The following is a 23,276-nucleotide window of genomic DNA, read 5'->3' as shown; positions in this document are numbered from 1 at the left end:
GTATGTAGAGAATACGTACTGTGTGCAGAGCATTGTACTAAACACTGTTACATTGTACTAACAATATAACAGACACAGTCTCATCCCACAGTGAGCTTGTGAATCAGTTTCCTATTCTGCAAAATGGGGATTAAGACTGAACCCCGGGTGTGACAGACTATGTACAATGTGATTGTCCTGTATCTACTCCAGTCCTTAGAACAGTGTCTGGCACATAGTAAGCACTTAAATACCATTAAAAATGCTGCAGTTGAGATAGCGGAAGTCACAGCTCTAGCTGCCTCAGTGTGATGATCCATTATATGGGGATAAAGTCCCTGTTCTCCCTCCCTTTTTAGACTGTAATCCTCATGTGGGACAATGACTACATCTGATATGATTAACTTATATTTGTCCCAGCATATAGCACAGTGGTCCCCCAGAGTAAGCCCTTAATAAATACCACCCTTACCATTACTTTTAGTACATCACTTAGATCATTTGTCAAGCAAATGTTAACCAGAAGGAAGCATTGTTTTATTTTTCCTTTAGTTGAATGACCCTCAGTAAGAGTAATAACTGAAATTAAATATCTGAAGCCAATTAAGCAAATTAACACAACAGATGGAAACATGGATATAAATTGGGGGACGGAAACCCAAATTTGAAACTGCAGGAAAAAAAATCACTAAAAGTTAGCAAATAACCCTAACAAAAAACAGTTATTAAATCTTAATATCAAATGGTTCATCTCTGGCTTAATGAAAACTTTGTATTACGAATTAGCTTCCGCTGAACCTCCAATTTTAAAATCCAGTTCTTGAAAAGTACAGTGTGTTGGGTTTTTGTGTGTGTGTGTGTGTGTTTGTGTGTGTATTTTCTACTTCATTGTCAGGTATAAAATGAAATCAGATTCATTAATGGTATTTTTTTTGAACTACTTACTGTGCAGATCACTGCATTAAGTGCTTGGGAGAGTAGAATACAATAGAGTAGGTAGACATCTTCCCTGCCCACAGCAGGTTTATGGTGGTCTTTACTTTTTCACAATATAAACCTTGTATAAAAAAGTCTTAAAAGTTAACAAAAGTTTTGTATCCACTTGCTCTCCTTGGAGTTTTGGCTAGACTTCCAGGGCCAGATATGATTAGATAATTATGCCTCACATTCATAATTCCTCAGTTATAAATTTTGCATTTCTGATGTGAAAGCCAACCATTTACGAGTCCACCTTTTCCTTACATTTAATGAGTTACTGTCTGGATTGAATGAACTGATCCATTTTTGGTAACACCCAAGAACATTTGTCAACTAAAGTAGCAAAGGATGGTCCAACCATAAAATAAAATATGCCAACAATCTCTTTCTGGTGTTAAAAGGCAGGTTGTTGAATACTGAAGAGCTTCTCGGATCTGTTATTGCCTGAATTACAGGGGTTACATCTTTCCCATTCTCTCCTTGGACTGAGGAAAAAAACAACAATGAAACTATTAAAAAACAAAATGCACTCAGCTGAATCAGAAGCTACAGAAAGCTAAAGCACAGTTCAGCGATAACAAAAAGATTGGCTTAAAAACTGGATAAAAGAACCCTCAATAATAATCGTAACAATGCAACTAAAACATTCTACACAATACACTAGCATTAGACATACCTTTACTAGGGAACTGAACACTTTCTACTATTTTATGGTATTTCTTAAGCACTTATTATGTGCCAGGCACTGCGCTAAGCGTTGGAGTAGCTACAATTTAATCAGTTTGGACACAGTCCATGTTCCACGTGGGGCTCACAGTATTAATCCCCATTTTGCATATGAGGTAACTGAGGCACCGAGAAGTAAACTGACTTATCCAAGGTCACACAGCGCAAAAGTGGAGGACCGGCAATTAGAAGTCAGGTTCTTCTGACTCATGAGATACCACTTATCTAAAAGTCTTAAAGTAGTTAAACTGCTAATGTTAGTACCATTCTAAAGTGAGAAGAAAATGGCACTGGGAGGGAAAATGTCTTAGTCAAGTACAAGTTCCTAATCTTTCCCTAAGTTCCTAAACCAGTTTCTGCTTTTGGAAGCCATAGGTGGGGTATAGACAGTTCCAGGAGAGTATCATAGCCTGTCTCCAGGGGGATCTAAAGGAGTATTTAGACCATTTTAGGTCAGGTTCCTCTAGGGTCACTTGCTGCTCAAGACTAGCCTTCTGAGGTTACCCTAAATCTATGACAGTCTGGGACACTGGAAATACCTAAAGGAGCCAAGTGGCTCAGGAATACATGGCCCAATGAGCTATCTATGCTGTTTGGTTTGGCGGGCATTCCAAGAGGTGTCTAGGAGAAATGACAAGGGAATAGGTTGTCCCAGAAGCCTGGAGTCACCCTGCCTCCAGAGGTCGGTCCTCAAGCATGGGGAAGGGGAGAATGGGAATGATGTTTACAACCCCTGAGGTGGAGTGCAAAATAAATTTTAGTCTTTCTTTCGTCATAGAAAACCCAGTCTAAAACTGTGCCCTACAAGTGAGAAATTGGGGCTTAGAATTAATGACCTGCAGGACAATTCTATTTGTAAATGAAAACCACTTGTAGTTTTGATGCATAGTCTATGACCTAAACAGAGCGATAACACTGACTTCCTAGGATACAACTGGGTGTGGAGAATGGACAAACCAATCCCCGAAACAACTTTATTTGTAGGTTATAATCACGAACTGAAAGGGAAAAAAATCTGTCTTTGCATCTCACTATAAGCTCTATAGAAGTCAAGCCATCATAGAGCTATTCATTTACTTCCATTTTGAGCATAGGCCAATTTATACACAAATCAGATATCGCTAACACATCGCTGGCAATTTGCCAGATTGCGGTGAGGGGTTTGCTAAACAAAATGCGCTAGTCTAAGATATTTAAAGAACCCAAGATTAAGAGGTTTATAATGAGGTTTCTATTAAGAGAGACGCACACTCAATTTTGTAACAGCATAAACAAGGATGAGATAGTACTTTGGTTGGAAGACTGGAAGTTTGGTTGGAAGACCATGGAGAGGTTGATGAAAGGAGGCACAAATGGCATTTAAGAAGTTGATCTGTATTTACTTTTTGTTCAACATGTCCAATTGCCTCTCCTAAATGGGCAGACTGAATTGGTTAAGAACATATCTCCCAGGGGTCCTGTTCAGGGAAGCAGGAGTTCTGTGTCCAGATCATTCTAACTACAGAGCTGGCCACTTTTTCTCAATCCCTTGGCATCCCATTAGATTGTCACCTCACTGATTATTACCACTCAACTCTTGTACCTCAATCCTGGAAGCATGTGTTGTATATTTTCTTCATACTACCTGGTACTTTTTCAAAAAACACCATTTCCTAGATGACTCCACCCCTACTATATCACTGCCCTAGAAAGTAAATCGAGTATTAATTGGAAGTAGTTGGATGAATAGGAACCCAGCTAAAAAGGTCAAAAGAAATTATTACAATGAGTTGAGTCTTCACCAGGAACTATGATTGTACCCAAATCAATTTCTAGGCAGAAATTTCCAATGTAGCTACAGTTCCGCACAACACAGTTCTGAGACCATATTTAGCTCAAGCTCATGGCAACTGCCCTTCAGGGAAGAACAAATCACTAGTCTCTTTTCTGAGAAGTTTCTTTCATTCCTGATGGATTGACAACCCCTCTGGGCATTAAATCTCCTGATTCCTGCATCCCTCATCCTCCTGCCAACCCAAGTAGCCTAAGGATAATCTCCCAAATTCCAGGCAGACAATGGCAGAATTCAGGGATTGTGAGGAGGAGTACAATCACCCTTGGACCTAAGTTATGGATATCCTGACCTTCTGGGAATCATGTACTGTGGGCCTATAAACTTACCTTATTGTTTCAAAAGTAAATCACATTGAATAAGAACTTCTCTCCCTTGCAAAAATGAATTTTAAAAAAAGGGAGACTTCCCTTAACCCATACCTTCTTCGCCCCAATCTAAAAATTTCCCTTCCTGTTTGTTGAAAATAGTATTAACATTTCTTGAGCACCCATTGGGTGTAGGCAGAAAAACAGACAGGTGATACATTCCTTGACTGCAAGGATTTTACATGATATTGATAGAGACTGAAATAATTTTATTTCTGTCAAATCAAAATAAAATATTGAATGTACATTTGATTACATGTATATGTATAAGAGACACTTATGCTAGGAAAAGTCCACGGAAAATGAGGAAGAAACTGACCAGCAGCTAGATGGATAGCGATAACAACGATAATGAAAGAATTGTTGGAAAGATTGCGGATTATGGCAGAGGACATGACGTTTCAGAGAGAGTATATCCAAGGAGTCACTATGAATTGGAAATGACTCAGCGGCACATAATAATAATAATAATAATAATATGTATAAGTGCTGAGGATTTGTATAAGAAAACCCGTGAATGCTAGAGGTGACTAATATGTTTACATGACAGGATGCTGGAAGTTAATTGGGGAAGACATGCTGGAGGAGGTGCACTTTTCAGGTGGGGCTTGAATAGGGGGAGGACTGTGGTTTAATAGATTAGTTAGAGGAGAAAGTTCCAAGCTTGGGAGGATGTCATGAGCGATGGGACCGGAAGCAGGAGAATAAACGATGAGGTACAGTTAGGAGGTTAGTTTTGCAAGAACAAAAAGAGTGGGTTGCAATGTAGTAGCTGAAGAAAATATCCAAACAAATCTCGGTATTCTTTAAACAGTTGTAGATGACATGCTATCAGATTCTTTTTCATGTTTTTCAAGCTTTTTAAGTTTTCCAATGCTGTTCACTTACTGTAAACATAAGGGAATATTAAGAACTCTGCAACTTGTACGTAGTGAAAAGAGACTATAAAGTTCATTTCTATACACTTACAACTACCCTAATTATTTTATAAACCTAGATATGTCCTTTGGAAATCTTTACTGGAGATCACAGGGTTAAACCTTTTCCTGCTAGATTCCTCAGACTGTATGATTCTAGGTGACAGGAAAATTGGTAAGTAGGTTGATGAAGGCAACACAGTTCTAAAAACTCAAGTACTGAGAAGCATTTGGGAATGAAGGCTACACAGAGTTAGTGTTAGAATGACACGTATCACAGATATTTGTATCCTTAAAGTATGTAATATGTTTTAAAAAGTTACAATATTGAGCATTTTCCTGTTTTCTCAAGGGTTAACCTGTGACCAAGAGGTCCAAATCCCACTCTCCTCTTTCATTATAAAATAAAATAGAAAGGTTCTAGAACCTTGATTTTGCACGAATTTGAACTCCCCAAGTTTAAGCAAAAGTGAGGTAGGCTAAGAAGATTATGCATCCAAATATTTCAATATAATTCCCAAAGGCAAAAAATTACATTAATGGTGGTTACCTTTTCATGTCAATGGCCCATTTTATACAAGTTTCTCCCATGAAATGGAATGAAGGGAGGGTTAATCCAAATTTCAGGATGACTGGAGGAATGGCTTTCAGCCAGAAACATGCAACAGGGAAGACGACCGCTTGGCAGGGAACATTAAAGAAGGTGAATGGAAAAGAGAGAAAGGATTCAGAATCTGCTGATAATTTCCCACACATTCTCTCCGTTCGCTTCCCTCCTTGTCCTTTCTGACAAATTGCACATTCTGGCTGATAGTCTCCCTTAGAGGAAATGAAGCAAAAGCTATCAATGGAGTGAAACAGTTTTTACAAAAGAGCTGAAAAAAACTAGAGCATTAAAGAGAGAAAATTATAATCTGGTTTTTGCAGAGAAGTGTTGTGCTGCATATCAGGGAGATAAGTAGAACATCAATATTCTAGAATCTCAATATCTTTCCTTGGAATAAGATTATGCATGGAGACAGACTGCTAGATTGACTTCAGAAAGTTCATGAAGCCTATACTTCTCATAGTTGGGATGATGAGATACAAGGTGCAGGTTCTGTGATGAGTTATTGGAGGTGGGAAACTAAGACAGGTCTCAAAGTTTCTTACTTTTATAGGGAAAACAAAATCCCAAACTTCTGAAAGGCCTCAGATGAAGGATTTTCTTTCCCTTAATGGAGCAGCCTTAGCTATCCAGATGCCCATTTTTAAGGCTTCCCTGAGATGCATAGCTAATTAAAAGCACTTTTCCTGTGACACCCAAAACACTACAAACACATTTCTCGCCTACAGTTCCTGAAAAGGCAAGTGGAGGATGGAAACCCTACTCTACCTCACCTCGCTACTATCCTACTGCAACCCCGCCCGCACACTTAGCTCCTGTCATGCCAACCTTCTCACTGTACCTCGCTCTCACCCATCTCGCCACTGGCCTCTCGCCCATATCCTGCCTCTGGCCTGGAATGCCCTCCCTCCTCAAATTCAACAATTACTCTCCCTCCCTTCAAAGTCTTACTGAAGGCACATTTATATCAACGTCTGTCTCCCTCTCTAGACTGTAATCTCGTTATGGGCAGGGAACATGTCTGTTATATTGTGATATTGCACTCTCCCAAGCATTTAGTACACAGTAAGTGCTCAATAAATATGATTGACTGCCTGACTCTTCCCTTTCTGCTCAGTCAGGGTTACACCACTATAGCAGTCAGTGATCTACACTCTTCCCTGTGCTCCCATAGGCACGTAGAGGACTCATCCCGCAAGTTAAGTGAAATGTTGCTAGGTGGCCCAGGGTGTACAAGGATGTTTCTGAGTCACATGTCTTGGCAACATGCAGACACTGCATCTGTTGCATCTCAAGCCCCGTCCTTCCCTGGGACTCTCAATAGGCAGAGAATACCCAAGAGCCTATTGCCGTCACTAATCTCAGGCACTTACGCATGGGTAATTTCCCCCTAATTTCATATAACACTAAATTGATGGGTTCACTGAAGTGGGAGAATGGATCATCTTATTTTCCAGTACATATTAATATTTGCTGTCCAAGCCAATAGTTTCCTGATGATCAAAACCAGAACCCTTGGATATGCTACAAAATAACCGTCCTTCATGAAACTGAAGAATGGAATGTGGTGGTTATGAAAAAGTTGACTATAAGTGGTCTTTGGTCTGGTCGTATACTACTCAGGTCAGTAACCATCTGATCAAATCTCCTGTTTCATGGACGTGGCATGAAATGCCTTTAAGTCTGATATTTTTTACTTCCCTCTGCCTCAGTTCTCACCATCGAATGTTGTCTGTCAGAAACAATGCTTCTCTTCAGAATGACCTGGGAGGGGAATGCAATGTAATGGCCTGGAGTTGGAGAGGGCAAATATTTATTTATGCATTTATGTATATTAATGTCTGTCTCTCCCTCTAGACTGTACCTAGTTGTGGGCAGTGAATGTGCCTATTCATTGTTACAGTGTATTTTTCCAAGCTCTTAGTATAGTGTTTTGCACACAGTAAGCGCCCAACAAATACGATTGAATGAATGAATGAATGAATGAATGAATATTGAAGGTGTCTTCAGAGAAATGATCGCTGTTCAGGCAAATTCAGATGTACTTCCTCAAATTGGTGCCCAAGATGTCATGCATGCCCACTCTCACAAGTGATGTCACTTTTGTCTCCTTGTCTGGCATCTGTGAAGGTCTTCAACAGTTATCCAAGGTGACTAGACATATTACTATATTATTTTTGTTGAAAACCAGAACAATGGAATACCAACCCTAACTTGGCCCTTTCCGTTCATTCTCAGACCATGATCAATCAATCAATGGTATTTATTAAGCACTTAGCTAAGTGCAGAGAACTGTATATTTTTATTACCCTATTTATTTTGTTGATGAGATGTACATCCCCTTGATTCCATTTATTGCTATTGTTTTAATGAGATGTACATCCCCTTGATGCTATTTATTGCTTTTGTTTTTGTCTGTCTGTCTCCCCCAGTTAGACTGTAAGCCCGTCAATGGGCAGGGACTGTCTCTATCTGTTGCAAATTTGTACATTCCAAGCACTTAGTTCAGTGGTCTGCACATAGTAAGCACTCAATAAATACTACTGAATGAATACTAGGTACTTGGGGGAATATAGCATAATTAGCTGACACATTTCCTTCCCATAATGAGCCTACTGTTTAGAGGACTGAGAATGGAAAAGTTGAAGGCTGTATGGTTTAAAGAATCCAAGCATTTCACAGGAATATGAATATCCATGTATACGCTTATGCATATTCATATGAATATGACTATCCATACATATGTCCCAGAAAGTTGTGCAGTTTCAACTGAGAATTGGCTGATCTTACTCCAGCCTGGATGTGGAAGTTGAAGCCTTGAAAATGAACAGTAGCAGGAGAGGAATGACCAACTTTAATCGGGCAATCCCCATACCAGGTTAATATAGATAGATATAGAGATATCTATATCTCTATATCTCTATATACTTGGCAAATGGCTCAATAATCTTGAACAATCTTGGATAATCTGGGTCATATGGTAAAGCTACTCATGAAAGATCTAGGAATGACAGGATATAGTAAATACCTGGTATCCATCCTCCAGACCAGTTCCAACACTAACAGAGATGAACAGTAACATTCTCATTCAAGTCACATTAGGAAAATTTCCATCTCAAAGTCCTGGTTAATACTTCCAACAGGATCGAAAATCAATGACATAATAACAGAGTTGTGATATGGACACTCTACTTAGAAATAATAATAATAATGTCGGTATTTCTTAAGCACTTACTATGTGCTAAGCACTGTTCTAAGCACTGAGGTAGATACAAGGTAAAGAGGTTGTCCCAGGTGGGGCTCACAGTCTTCACCCCCATTTTCCAGATGAGGGAACTGAGGCACCGAGAAGTGAAGTGACTTGTCCAAGGTCACACAACTGACAAGTGGCAGAGGTGGGATTAGAACCCATGACCTCTGACTCCCAGGCCCAGGCTCTTTCCACTGAGCCACGCTTGGTCCCCTTGATTCATACCAAGCCTCTGGAAAAACATTTGGCTGCTACGTTATTTAAATGAACCCTAGAGGGGAATATCATTGTCAATCAGTTCATCAGTGGTATTTATTGAATGCTTACAGTGTGCAGAGCATTGTATTAAGCGCGTGGGAGAGTACAGTATAAAAGAGTCGGGAGACAGGTTCCTTGCCCACTAAGAGTTTACGGTCTAGATTACAATTTATTAGCAAACTGTGTTCAGTAGTTTCTCTATACTTGCCCATATTCAATTTCAAAACTATGCCAATATTCTTCTTCCATGATCTCAAATCCAAGAATGTCCTACTCTTCATTTGAACAGACAAGGGATACCAATCGTTTAGGAGAGCTGATTTATAACCATACCTTTAAGGTTTTAGCCTATGCCTGTTTTGAGAGGTTCCAGTATTTACCAGAGGGATTTTTCTCTATAATTCTAACAGCATTTAAAGTAGAAAGGTATGGTTGAGTGATGAGAAGAGTAAGAGTCTTGCCATACTGTCAATTCTTATAGATTATCCAGTTTGTAGATTATTCAACACTCTCATTTCTCTTTCTCTTATTCCCATTTGGGTCGAGTCACTGCTTGTTAGAGTTTCTAAAGGTTTTATTGGAAGAAAAGACTTACACAATTCAGATTTATTATTAAGTAGTTCTTAAAAAGGACTGGTCTGTGAGGTGAAGAGTTAAACTGAGTAATTCTTAATTATTATTTATTTTAATGACCTGAATTTCACTTGTTAAAATATCTTGGCCACCTGTTAGTTCATATAACTGAGAGTTAATTTTTTTGAATAAAGAAGCAGCAGCTGAGAAAGGTATCCAAATGATGGGGTGGGCAGACCCGAACAATGAGTTTTATATTTCAATCACTGACCTGCCTCAAATTAGATGACGTTAATCATTGGACCAGAATCGTCCCGTGACCAAGTCTTTTCTAGTAATTACTGTTGCACCACACGATACTCAATGGCTTAATATGGTTTCAAAAATTGGGAAGAAATGATTCTCATATGTGGAAGAGGCCTCAAAAAATTTAGCTGGTATAGGTCTCTTTTCCCAGCAAGTGAGTAACTAACTTCCCAGGGGAGTCAACTGTTTTCTTAAAGATAACTAGTGGATATCCAGTGGTAGAGACTCCCTTGGTCAATTTGGATGTGGAGGGCTGTGTTCACCATTTCAAAGTAGATTCATTCATTCATTTAACCGTATTTATTAAGTGCTTTCTGCGTGCAGAACACTGTACTAAGCACTTGGGAAAGTACAATACAACAATAAACAGTGTCATTCCCTGACCATAATGAACTAACTTCCCATTTTGGGAATCCTCCTAATACTTCGTTTGCTCTTTTTTCCCCACTCTCATCCCACTGGGTCATAAAAGGGAATTCAGTTTGTTATTCAGAAAGTCTTTTAACCAGCAGGATTCATATGGCATGAAGGGAGGATTTTTGAAGGATAGCCTTTTAGGAGTTTACTGGGATAGTCAACCCTTTTGATAATGCTAATAGCAGTACTAATAATAATGATGATGGTATTTGTTAAGTGCTTACTGTGTGTCAAGCACTGGTCTAAGTACTGGGGTAGATACAAGCTAATCAGGTTGGACTCAGTCCATGTTCCACATAGGGCTCACCGTCTTAATCCCCATTTTACAGATGTGGGAACTGAGGCACAGAGAAGTGAAGTGACTTGCCCAAGGTCACAAAGCAGGCAAGTGGTGGAGCCGGAATTAGAACCCAGGTCCTTCTGACTCCGAGGCCCGTGCTCGCTCCACTAGGACATTTTGCTTCTCATGATCACTCTAAGTCAATGCTGGCATGAAACGATAATGAGAACAAATCCTCTACTATGACTCATCCTTTCACCAGCAAAATAATAATAATAATAATAATGATGGCATTTATTAAGCACTTACTATGGCCAGAGCACTGTTCTAAGCCCAGGGGGATACAAGGTGAACAGGTTGTCCCACGTGGAGCTCACAGTCTTACATATGAGGTAACTGAAGCTCAGGAAGTTAAGTGATCTGTCCAAAGTCACACAGCTGATAAGTGGTGGAGCCAGGTTTAGAACTCATGACCTCTGACTCCCAAGCCCGTTCTCTTTCCACTGTGCCATGCTGCTTCATGTTAAAGGACGGCCACACTGAAGTTATCAGTAGGAATGATGTGTGTGTGGCACACGGCAACTCGAATGACTGTTGCTTTGAGAACTGAAAACAAGAGCAAGCAAAAGTGACCAAAGATTAATGTTAAATATCTGTCTCCTCCTGGAGACTGTAAGCTCCTTGTTGGGGATGGATGGGTCTTTCAACTCTTTTATACTGAGCTTGGTAGAGTGCTCTGCACACAATTAGCCCTTAATAAATACCATCTGTGGATTGATTGACTGGCCTCTATTTCCAGATGGCTGTAATATTTAAGGTAAAAACAATAAGTTTTCTCTACATTTATTCTTAAGCACCTCAAAACAACCACATTTTAGGTGCATTTTCACGTGTCATTTCCCAGTCCTGCAAGAATTGACCAAAATAGTTAATAATGGGACAGATCAAGTTCTGGCATTGTCCCTGGGTCATTAAACAATTAATGGTTTATCTACTGGATTAGAATTCTAGTACTTCAGTACTTGTGAATGTTTACTGCCACTCTCAGATTTCCTGAGGGCATTTTCAAGTGATATCATAGATAGATTCTCATTTTACAGTTCTAATTTTACACATATAACTCAAGTAAACTTTAAATCAATTTAATTTTCCTGTTAATGTCTGTTTTAGAAACCAAGAATTCCTAACGCTTTTGCAGTTAAAATATCTAAAGCACTAAAATTTTTCAAGAGTAATAATTTTCTTAAACTGTACAATTTTCTAGACCTATGGATATCATGATGATGATGACGATGATAATAATGGCATTTGTTAAGCTCTTACTATGTGCCAAGCACTGTTCTAAGCGCTGTGGGGTGGGGAGGATACAAGGTGAGCAGATTGTCCCACGTGGGGCTCACAGTCTTCATCCCCATTTTACAGATGTAGGAACTGAGGCCCAGAGAAGTGAAGTGACTTGCCCAAAGTCACACAGCTGACATGCGGCGGAGCCAGGATTAGAACCCGTGACCTCTGACTCCCAAACCCGGCCTCTTTCCACTGAGCCATGCTGCTTTTGTATTCCTCCCTTCTCTAGAAATGTTATTCTATGAGCTAATACATAGTTGAGATTATCACTATTTTATACTTTGTATTGCATGCAGAAACAGTTATTAAGGATTAGATTCATTTTCTTCCTAGAGTATGATGACAGAAAGTATTTTGATTTTCAACACAGAGATCAAAAACAATGTTTTATTGTGTTGCTCCCAGTGACTAGCAAAATATTCAAAACAGAAAAGCTACTTACCTTGTAAATGGAACTCATATACCAAAAGCTCACAGCCACTATTATCATTCCTTTTCATTAAAATTATTAGATTTAGCCAAAATTTCCAGTTTTTGCTGCAACCTTTTTTTCAAATTCCTCATGTGGCCTACCAGATAAAGTACAGGCCTGAGGGTCAGAGGACCTGGATTTTAGTCCTGGCTCCACCACTTGCCTGCTGTTTGATCTTGAGCAAGTCACTTAACTCTTTTGCGCCTCAGTTTACCCAGCCATAAAATGTGCATTAAATACCTCTTCCGCCTCCCACTTAAACTGTGAGCCTCACATGAGGCAGGGCTGGTGTCCAACACGATTAGCTTATACCTACTTCCGTGCTTAGTGCAGTGCTTGGCACATAGTAAGTACTTCACAGATACCACTATTATTATGTGTGTTTTGCCATGGTGACCTCAGAGGACTTCAAAAATATTCAAACTGAACCACAAGTAGCCTTTCCTCTGAATATAGACTTCAGGTTTTGGGGTTTATTGATCACAAACTCAACTTGAGGTTTTTTTGCATGTGCTTTCAGAAAATATCAAGGTAAGTGAAAGAGTAATTCAAAACTTTGGTCTCCGTAATTATTGTTAGAAGACCTTCCAGGGACTGTAATACCAGAGGAAAGTTGATTTTAAAGAATACATAACTGGTTAAATTTCATTTAAATTTCAAAGTAGCCCAAGAACAACTTATCTGTATACTTGGAAAGACTTGAGAATTTGCAACCCTAAACTTTTATTACTACTTTGATCATTCTTTCCCTTTGAAATACATTTCTTTTTATTTTATAAATATGGCCTACAGAAATAGTAATGCCAGCAAGGTATGGGTGTGTATTTTCTGGGCCTGTAGTTGATGAAAACTAGATATAGGTACTTACAACATCCTATTCTGTAGATTGGAGATAAAATGCAGTTGGTGATAAAAATACAGATATTTGAGACATAGATCTGATTTATCTTTGCTTCACTACAGTCTTCAAGGTAAAATTCATACAACACACAACCAATACTAGAATCACACATACCAGTGAGACAGCAGTAACACCATATGTACGACAAACATTTAACACCATATGTACGACAAACATTCAAAAGAAACAGAGGACTATAAAGAAGGAAATGGATATTAAACAATGCACAGTTTCACACATGAAATAATTACATATTTGAAGGACTCATTTTAGTGAGGATCCATGCTGGTTGTTCAGGGCTTCACTGAGATGCAAGAGTATCTACTATTTAGGTAACTTTTTTTTAACTTGGATTCAAAGAAAGGAATACAATAAATGGATGCCAATCTCAAAATTACTAATGTAAAAACATTCTTTGGTGTAATGTGTAACTAATGTTCTCTTTTTCAGAAAACTTTACGAAAGGGTATTATTTATATATTGAGCGCCTCATCTTTTATTATTGATTTTTTACTTAATAATTTCTTATTTGTATAATAATTGAATCTATGTTTGTAGTTCAACTGCCAAAATATAGTATATTAGTAGATTCGCATCTCCAAAAAGTATAATTTTTGCTCACTTCCATCCATGTCTAGGTGTCTCTGGCTCTTAGACCTATGCAGAGAATGCATTTATTGTTCAATAACTTCATTTATTGTTCAATAACTTTAGAATGCAAAGTAGTTTTGCTTACCATAACTACCAGTTTTCCAATATTCAATTATTGTCATGACTAGCATTCTCAAATTTACCATGATATTGTTAGCCAGGAACCTTTGGGAATTGGAAGCGAATTTATATTATATTGCCACACGCAACCCATTATCATTACTTAGCTATAGCAAGGAAATTGCCAAGTCTGAAAGGAATGAAGAGAATGTGATTATACAACTACAAATCAATATGTTTGTACTTCTAATATAAATAATATGACAATGGGCAAAATATCTTCAGAAAGGTCAGCAGCATTTGAAAGAGAATATGATTTTCCTCTGGGGGGCAGAGAGAGATTCTGTGTGTGTGTGAGAGAGAGAGAGATTGAGAAAGAGAGAGAGAGAGATTGCTCTTAATACAAAACCAGACCCAAAGTGTACATCATAGAGACAAGAGTATAGAAATAACAACTCACTTTTGACTAAATAAAATGGTAACTATAAAATTAATCATGCAGCAATGGAACTAAGACCATAATCTTAAAGAACAGAAAGGCAACGTTCTTATACTGAATGTAATACTATTCTGTGTAAATTCATGGCCCATGATGTCAGAAATCAATTGGATGAGATGTTTCCTAATACCACACTTATGAAAAAAAAGTGTAGTAATAGGTATATAGACCACTCAAAGAAATTGTCTTTATAAAAATGCACAATATATAAATTCCAGTTTCTAGAAATGTGTTACCTTTTTAGTTCTACAAATACTTTTTTGCATGTAATAGGAGAGATGTCCACAGCTTCCTGAAAACTTTATCATCTTAAAAATCACTTTGGAAATGTATTTTTACTGAAGGGTTACAGAAACCGGATAATTACAATCCACATCATGATGGAACACAGAGTTTATTAAGGAACGTTTCATTTGTTCGATAGGCATCTTACATTAGGTATCCCTTGCCTTGCCAAAAATGACACCAGAAATCCAATATGCTGTTCAAAATATACATATAAATGACCATGCAAATTAGATACCAACTTACATTTTTGTTTTATTCCAGTGTGTAATAGTCAAGTAAACTATACAAATCTAACTACTAAACAAACCTTGGTGGGTTGATTCTGTGTTTTTGTGTTTTTATCTTCCCTTCCCACTCCCCCAAAACTTTGAGAAACAAACAACAATGCTAAGCACAAACATCAATTTAGAATTTTCTGGTGATGGCAATATTAACAACTAAAATATTTCATTCACATACTCTCAAAGAAAACCAAAACTTAAGAAACAACTATTTCAATTTTCTGATTACTTTATGTCTAGGTTTTATTAGTGGGAGAATGAGGAATACACAGAGGTAAATGTAAATATCAAAATGTGAAAAGCAATCGTCTGCCCCGAATATATGTGAGTTGCTCATTTGTATAGGAGTTTCTGAGGTTTTCTTCTATTAGACTTTTCTATACAGACTTGTTCAGTAAGTTAGATTCTAAACAGGTCTGCAAAATCCCGATAGCCAGATGTGCCTGCCTCTTTGCTCAGTTCCATTTTAATGATTGTATTTTTCTATTCAATAAATGTATTTGAAGGTTAGCAAACAAGTGTGCTTTGGAATTTATTAACACTGAACTGCTATGTCATTTTACTGGGATGAAGATGTAAAACAACAACAACAACAACAAAAATCCAAAATATTGATGCCGGTCTAAAGTTTAGCAAAATAGCAAATAATAGTCATTTTGAAACTCCTGATTTCAAAAATACCAGCTTAAACCCCCTGCTTTGAAATACTTTTCACTGTTTGAACAATTTATCTGAAAAAAAAACCTACTGTAATGTTTAAAGTTTATTCTACAATCTTTCATTCAGCTGCATTTTGGGGTTTTTTTTTTGCCATATATGAGCATCTTACTATAAAGTGCCTCGGAACTAATTTCAGATACCCTTTGCAGTCATGAAAGAGATTTACTGAATAACAGAAACATTTCAGAAGTCACTAAAAAGCACTCCCTTACCTTCTAAACCTGCTTCAATCAGCCCAAACTGTTCCAATAATTTAACAAAAAGCACAATCACGATCAGAACTGCTATCATTTCAAGCCCTTCCAAGTTCATGGTGAGCTAGGTCATGGTCCGACCACAGCCTCTGAGAAAAGTGCTCTTCTGCCTGGCTTTCTTTGTAAAGCCATTAAACTACATTAAGAAGGCTACTGTCAGAGAAGGGAAGGGAGAGGAGGGAAAGGAGGGAGAGAGAGCGTGTGTGTGTGTGTGTGTGTGTGTGTGTGAGAGAGAGAGAGAGAGAGAGGGAGATAGAGAGAGGGAGGAGAGAGGGAGGAGAATGAGAAAAGAAAAAGGAAAGGGAGAGAGAGCAGAGAGAGCGAGAGAAGAGGTGGGGAGAATGAGGAGTGCGCATCCTGTCTATTCTAGCAGAGGCCAGAAGTGGCAGACGGATAAAGTCGGCCCTGTCAGTATTATCTGTTTCCTCGTTATCACTCTTACACAGAAAGACAGCCATGCATGAAGCGAAGCGCCGATCACCCAAAGACCCAGGAGGTCATCCAGTAAACGTTCGCCGGTAAAATGACGTGCCTGGAGTGATAGCTAGACATCTGGGAATTTGCTGCTGCTTGTGCCAGGGCTGTTGGTAGCATTGTTTTGGAGAGTCAGTTGCCACGGTAACAGAACCTAACTAGTGTGTGGACTCACGCTGGATGCTAAGGACAAAAAGGCCTCATCTCGAAGTAAAGATGAAAAATTGAAAATACTGAATTGAAGGCTTCCAGTTTTGCTTTTGCTCTTTCTGATTCATGCTTTATTAATTGGGAGCAAGAGCGGAGCAGTTTGATCACACCAGCAGAGGGGAAATATAGTAAAATATCGGTATTACATGCAGGTCAACTTTTCACTTTTCAGTGAGTTTTCTTTGGATAAAATCTTTCTCAAAGATTATGCATTAACTCTTTCTTTAGTGATTTCAACTTCATCATCAGCACTTGATGCTTACGGTGAGTAGCGCCATCTTCAAAACTGAAGAGGGTTTTTTCAAAGAAATGAATTCATATATTTGCATATCAAAGACATACTTTCACTTTTCCTCTTTTTCATTAAAAGAAAAAATGTTGGGGCCACTTTCGTGAAATACCATGGAAAAACATTTCAATTATGTGTTACACCTTCTGAAGGGTTTAATGAGAAAACATTTTGTGCGATTATATTGGAATCTAATTTTCCAGGAAAATGCAGTTAAAACACAAGGAAAGATCACAACAAAAATGGCCCACCCAAACTGATTTACTCATTAATCCTAATCATCATGACACACAAAGGTGTTTATCAACAAGAATGTCTCATTTATCCACTCTGCCTTGATCATTTAGTTTTTAAGACACTTTCTAGAGATTGTCACTTTGCCCTAATATGTCAATCAACGGATTAGGCATGATATCACCATCTTTCAGAGTCAAAACTACTTCTGGCAGTGTGATTTCTATACATGCATGAAGGGATTGAAGAGATGAATGCATGCATCCATCCTTCCCATGGCATAGTTGTGATAAGTGTCCTCTGGATTCTAGCATCTGATAGAATCTCAGGCTACTTCCCTAATTCATGGACATCCTGTTTCATTTTCTCAAAAAAAAAAAAAAAAAGATCTGATACAGCACACTAGATTGGTCAGATTGCTACTATTGCTGTATAGCATACCCTAGGCAGCCTCATTCTCACCAAAATTGTGGTTCGTTAGGTCCTCATATCATGTATTTTGTTCGCCCTGTTTGATCAGCAGTTATTTTTGTAACCTGTCCCAATTTGGTTGAAGCGTTTCCACGCAGTGGGAATCCTGCTGGGCAAATTCCCAGAATGCTTGGCTACTGGGTAGAGCTTCCAAGAGCAAAGTGTTCTGCAGATTGATGACAAACTTTATGACATCACTAGGACATGAGTCTAGGGGTAAGTTAGAATTGCAATATAAGTGAAAAATGTCATTTATCAAGCCAAAGGGAAGTGAGGAGAACAGAGATGAGAGTGGATAAATCAAAGAGAAAAGGGGACAGAGAAGACAGAGAAAACCAGGGAATGTGGAAGATCTGTATGGAGGAGAGGAATAACTGAGACCTTTCCCTCCCTTTCAGCACCTCCACTTCCTGCCACCGGAATTCTATATGTAGTTTCAAGAGTCACAGAAGAGTCGCTTTCAGCAATTCACTAATCTTATGAAAAATGCCTAGACAGTCATATTCAATCAATCACTAAAAGGTATTTGATGAGCACTTACTATGTGCAGAGCACTGAGACTAGGCATTTGGGAGAATACTATACAACAGAATCAGTAGACACATTCCCTACCTGCAAGAACCTCACAGTCTAGGTGGGGAGAGAGGCATAAAAGTAAATTAAAGCTGTGAACATAAGTGTTATGGGGTTGAGGGAGTGCTGAATAAAGGATACGACTCCAAGTGCAAGAGCATTGCAGAAGAAAGAAGGGGTAGGGGAAACTGAGGGCACAGCCGGGAGAGGGCTCTTGGAGATGTGATTATTAATAGGCTGTTTTTTGGAGCAGCATGGCCTACTGGAAGTAGCATGGGACTAGGAGTCACAGAACCTGGATTCTAATTCTGGCTCTGCCCCTTGTTTTCTCTGTAACCTTGGCCAGGTCACTTAACTTCTTTTTGTTTCAATTTCCTCATCTGCAAATGGGGATTAAATCCTACTCCTTCATACCCTGATTCTGAGTCTCATGTGGGACAGGGGCTGTGTCCAACCTGAATATCTTTTATCTACCCCAGTGCTTAGAACAGTGCTTGGCACATAGTAAACACAACAAATACCACTGAATTAAGAGCACTCTACTAACCCCTTGGAAGAGTACAGTGTAGATAGAAGATCCTTGACTTCGAGAAGCATAAACTTCCAATGTGAGATGGGAAAGCTGGTGGCTGTTTAACCTGGGTCTGTACTGTTTTTCTGTTTGGAAGTTTTCCTATTCACTGTCATTGCCAAGTTGTATTGTACAGCACTATATTTTGAGAACTAGTTTTTTCTCTCTACTTTTCTCCTCACCTGCTCTTGGACTGTACATTATTTGGTCTAAAGGACTGTATTTTTCCGTGTAATTTCCCGCAGAAACAAATATGATGTTCTAAAGATAATGGTAAATTAGAAAGTGCAACTGAATGAATGAATGGTTTGGGGAAAAAATGCTTATACTATTGGCATTTGTGTGTACTTTAGGACATAGGGAGAGAGGAACACAGTTATTTGGTCTTTTGGAAGTGATATGATGCCTTTCCCATCGATAGTCAAAGTTTACAAATGCCTAGCATCACAAACCAAAAAGAAGACTGAGTGGGAAAAGTTTATAAAACTTTTCAAAATTGATGCTTTGACCTGATCTTGAGAGGAAAAAATATTAATGCCATTTTCTGAAAAGGAATCTTTGGGTGTCTGGTTCCTGTTTTTCATGGGCATAAGAATTTTCTTTAACCAGGTGAACTCCTGGAGAATCTTGAATTAGATAGGTTTGGAAACTATCTCTCCACATTCTTATCCGTATACGTATGTCCTGTTCTAACCGAGAACTCACCCATTTAGACAAATCACTACCCTATGAATCACTTTATGTTTCCGGGAAAACATCTATTTCATCAAATTGAGACAGCGAAAAAATTGGTATCACCTAAGGTGATGGACTTTTCTAAAGCACAGTTCTTACAATAACCAAAGGAAGTGAAGTAAATAGAATCCTAATGGATTTTAAATCTGTGGAAATTCCCAAGTGGCTTGATTTTTCAGATAGAATTACAGAGGAAGTCTCTACATTCCTTTGACCATCACTCAGTGCAGTCTTTACCTAAATCAACATTACCAAAGTAACCAGGGAGACAGAGTTAAAGTTCTTTGATGTAGAACTCATTCACTGTGAACTTGCAACTGGCTTATTCATGAGATTATTATAAACCTATCTTTTAATTTTAGATTTTGCATTAACTCGCATTCCAGAACTTATGCTCCACAATGCATGAATCCTAATTACATTTAAGACAAGTTGAACTTCCTCATGGAAATTAAGAAAATGAGGAAAACCGTTTACTCAGTGATTTCACAGCCTTGAAGAAACAGAAAAACTGAAAGGTAATCCACTCCAATCCCTTTGGGCAATTTCTCACACATAGTTATGTATTGATGTTTAATTAAGAACAATGCTAATTTTTTGTATCACTCATTAATAACCGTGAATTATACAATGACTGTCTTAGGTAAAATTTATCATTTGCATGCTAAAAAATTCTAAATAGAGTATTTGCTAATATTATTAATCACGGAACAAAACTCTTGACCCTCTATCTCCTACACTCACCCAAAGGTGAGATTCTACCTACAAGAGAGGCACTCCAAAATGTCCACCGAAGCAGTAATTTACTACATGGTAACCTGGTTGCAAGAAGGTGTGCATGCAATTTTCCATGGGATCAGATTGTTCAAAAACTGGGAGAATTTAACTCAGTCTTTCATAAAATTCCATAGAGTCTTGGGATCCAAAATGGAATAGCAGTTATAATCCTATTGATAAATGCTAATCCACTTGTATAAATATTTCAGATTCATTGCAAAGCTTTGCATCAGAAGACTGAAAGATATGCCTGTACATATGTAGTAATCAATCAGTTGTATTTACTGAACACTTTGTGCAGAGAACAATTGAGTTGGGAAACACAATCCCTGCCCACAATTTTACAATCTAACGTGCTTTATCTATCTACAAAATATAGCTAGAGGTATAGAATACCTTCTATATAGCTAGAAAAAGAGAGAGAAAGGGAGATTTTTTTTTTTTCAACTCCATGTCCTTGTTTGGGAGATGGACTGATTATTCACAAAAGAAAAACATGGCATTTGAGGCTTGGACCTCCAGTGACAGAGTATTGTTCAAATGTTTCTTCCTGGACCAAATCCTCAACTCTTTTGACCAATGACTCATATTTTTTCAGGTGAAAACTTTGTGACTTTAAGGAAAACTGAATCTATGAATGTAACATGCATTTACATTGAAGTTACAAAATTCTTTTTTTCAAATTACTTATGGTCAAACATATTCCTTTACTTAGTCGCCCTTCTACAAGGAAAAGGAAAAGAAAAAAAATGACCCTGATGAACAAACTCATCTAAAGTAGAAAAAAATCATGGAGAGAGCTTCCTTGGAGCCCAGTGCTGTTCTGAGCCAACACATTTTGATTAGACCTTTAGGGAATCATATTAGACTGCTTGCTTTTTAACTTTTGGCCATTTCACTGCTTGTTAGCACCTCCACCAGAAGGGAAGGGAAACAAAACTCAAATCAGCCAATTTTTCTACTTGTTAGCAGCTTTCATAGAAGTCAAACGGGGGAAAGAAGTAGGATTAAATGGCTGGAATTGGGGACAGAGCAACAAATATTCAACCATACTGTCCCTCCAATTTTAAGGAAGCCACTGAGTTTGGATTAGAGGCCTCAACCTCTTACCCTCTTCCCTATGATAAATATCTTCAGTCTATCAACAACCAGTTAGTTGGTAGTGTGTGACACTTTCGTTTCCACCCTGCTCTTCCTAGCATGGCCTGAAAGACTATAGGCCTGGGAGTCAGAAGACCTGGTTCTAATCCCAGTTCCACCACCTGGCTGTGGAGTGGCTTTGGACAAGTCAATTTTTCAATGCATTGGTTTCCCCATCTGTAAAATGGGGATTCAATACCTCTCTCCCTCTTACTTATATCGAGAGTCCCATCTGTGGCAGGGACTGTGTTCAACATGATTATTTTGTATCTATTGCAGTGCTTAGTGTAGAGTTTGACACATAGTCAGCACTTAAATAATACAGTAATAATAATAATAATAATGATGATGGTATTTGTTCAGCACTTACTGTGATTATCTTGTACCTATCTCAACACTTATTACAGTGCCTGGCACATACTAAGTGTTGAATACTATTATTATTATCATCGTTATCATTATCATAATCTCTATCTGTAAAAGTCCAGCATATCTCCTACCCCGGTCTCCATTTGCACTGATAATGGAGAACTGTCATATAGGTTCCATCTTGGAAGCAAATTTCCCTGAATTGAGGGCAGAAATATAGTTGCCCATGTCCCAGTGTTGAAAGAGTTGGATGGACTAGCAATTGATTTTTAAAAAATATGATTTACAATGTTTGAAAACTCGGATTGAAAAAGTTTCTCTTTTTTATTATTGTCTTTTGTATTTCCCCAAGGTTCGTGTCTTGTTAGCACCAGCTTCCGAGAGAAGCTAGACAAAAAGGGTAAGATGTTTTTTCTTTCAAAGTTTCCACCTCCCCCAAACTTTGAAGTGAGCAATTTGAGACCGGATTTATTTTGCTAAAATGTCTGGTCACAGAAAAACTCTTATTATTCTCTCCACAGTCCCATTCTTTTGCAGGCTTCATTAGAACTCTCTTGAGCTTACATCTTTCCAGACACCAAAAACATGAAGAATCCAACAGAACACACTTGAAAATGAATAATGGTCAAGTCATGAACAAACTTTATGATAAACAACCCCAAATGTAAGAAAAGAGCCAAGAATATTTGCAAATTGAGTATTGCAATATACTTCAGTGAAGAGAGAAATAGAATGCCTAATAGATTAAACTGAAGGCAGTTTAATGGGAGCCAACAACTGGGCAAAAAGAAAATGAAAAGCACAGGTTATTCCGTATGAAGCAAGACCTTGGGATGATACGGGAGTGAAAACGTGCATAGGTTTTCAATGCAATGGAAATAGCAAAAATGATGTTGTTAATTTGTATAGCTTGTGCCAAAGTGGAATCTCCCTAGTAAAGTGAGCCTTGAATTCCTCATTTACTTAAGGGCAAGTTGGCGGCAGAAAGACATAGAAAGATTGGAAACCATTTGGAGAAGGGTGAGAAAAATGATTAGAAAAAAGAAAAATTTGATTTATGAAGAAAGATTAACAGAGATAAATGCCTATTACTTGATTTAGTGACAACTGGGAGGTATAAGAATCCACATAATTTTGGAGAATGCAAATACGTGTGAGAGAGGAATTTGATAGTATAAAACAAAAAGGCATAACTAGTAGAAAAGGGAAGAAATTTTAAAAAAAGACAATCTGGAGAATACTTTCTGGGAAAATATGAACATTCAATTCAAGTGAAAAGTGACAGGTCAACTAAGTAATTGCATTAGAGAATGAATTTGTCTAAGTTCCTTCATCAATTCATATGTCCCCTATAGGAACCTCCTGTCTAAACTGATCTAGATTCCCAATCATGACCTGACAACAGTTTACCCTAAAAAGAGAGAAAAAGGACAAATCGCAGCCTGATTCTTATCCAAGAAAGAATCGTTG

The 23,276-nt window shown here is 38.2% G+C and overlaps 1 protein-coding gene and 1 long non-coding RNA gene across 5 annotated transcripts in view; one reads left to right on the top strand and one right to left on the bottom strand.

The window, feature by feature from the left end:
- Positions 1-23,276, bottom strand: part of KCNIP4 (potassium voltage-gated channel interacting protein 4) — a 640,168-nt gene that overhangs the window by 279,154 nt on the left and 337,738 nt on the right. Inside the window, exon 1 of one of the 4 annotated variants that reach the window (XM_001514142.4) lies at positions 15,922-16,177. The exons of the other annotated variants lie outside the window; for them this stretch is intronic. Coding sequence (XP_001514192.1) covers positions 15,922-16,021 — 100 coding nt within the window. The 5' untranslated portion in view covers positions 16,022-16,177. Of the gene's footprint in view, positions 1-15,921; positions 16,178-23,276 lie in introns of those variants that run through there. 4 annotated transcript variants of the gene reach the window in all.
- LOC114805455 lies at positions 19,901-22,802 on the top strand. The gene is made up of 3 exons (XR_003753434.2): positions 19,901-20,038; positions 22,159-22,206; positions 22,328-22,802. It is a non-coding gene; the product is annotated as an uncharacterized LOC114805455 (long non-coding RNA).

The sequence above is a fragment of the Ornithorhynchus anatinus genome, chromosome 18, assembly GCF_004115215.2.
Source record: "Ornithorhynchus anatinus isolate Pmale09 chromosome 18, mOrnAna1.pri.v4, whole genome shotgun sequence".
Lineage (NCBI taxonomy): Eukaryota > Metazoa > Chordata > Mammalia > Monotremata > Ornithorhynchidae > Ornithorhynchus > Ornithorhynchus anatinus.
Note: the sequence above shows the minus strand (reverse complement) of the source record. Positions and strands in the feature narration are given on the sequence as shown.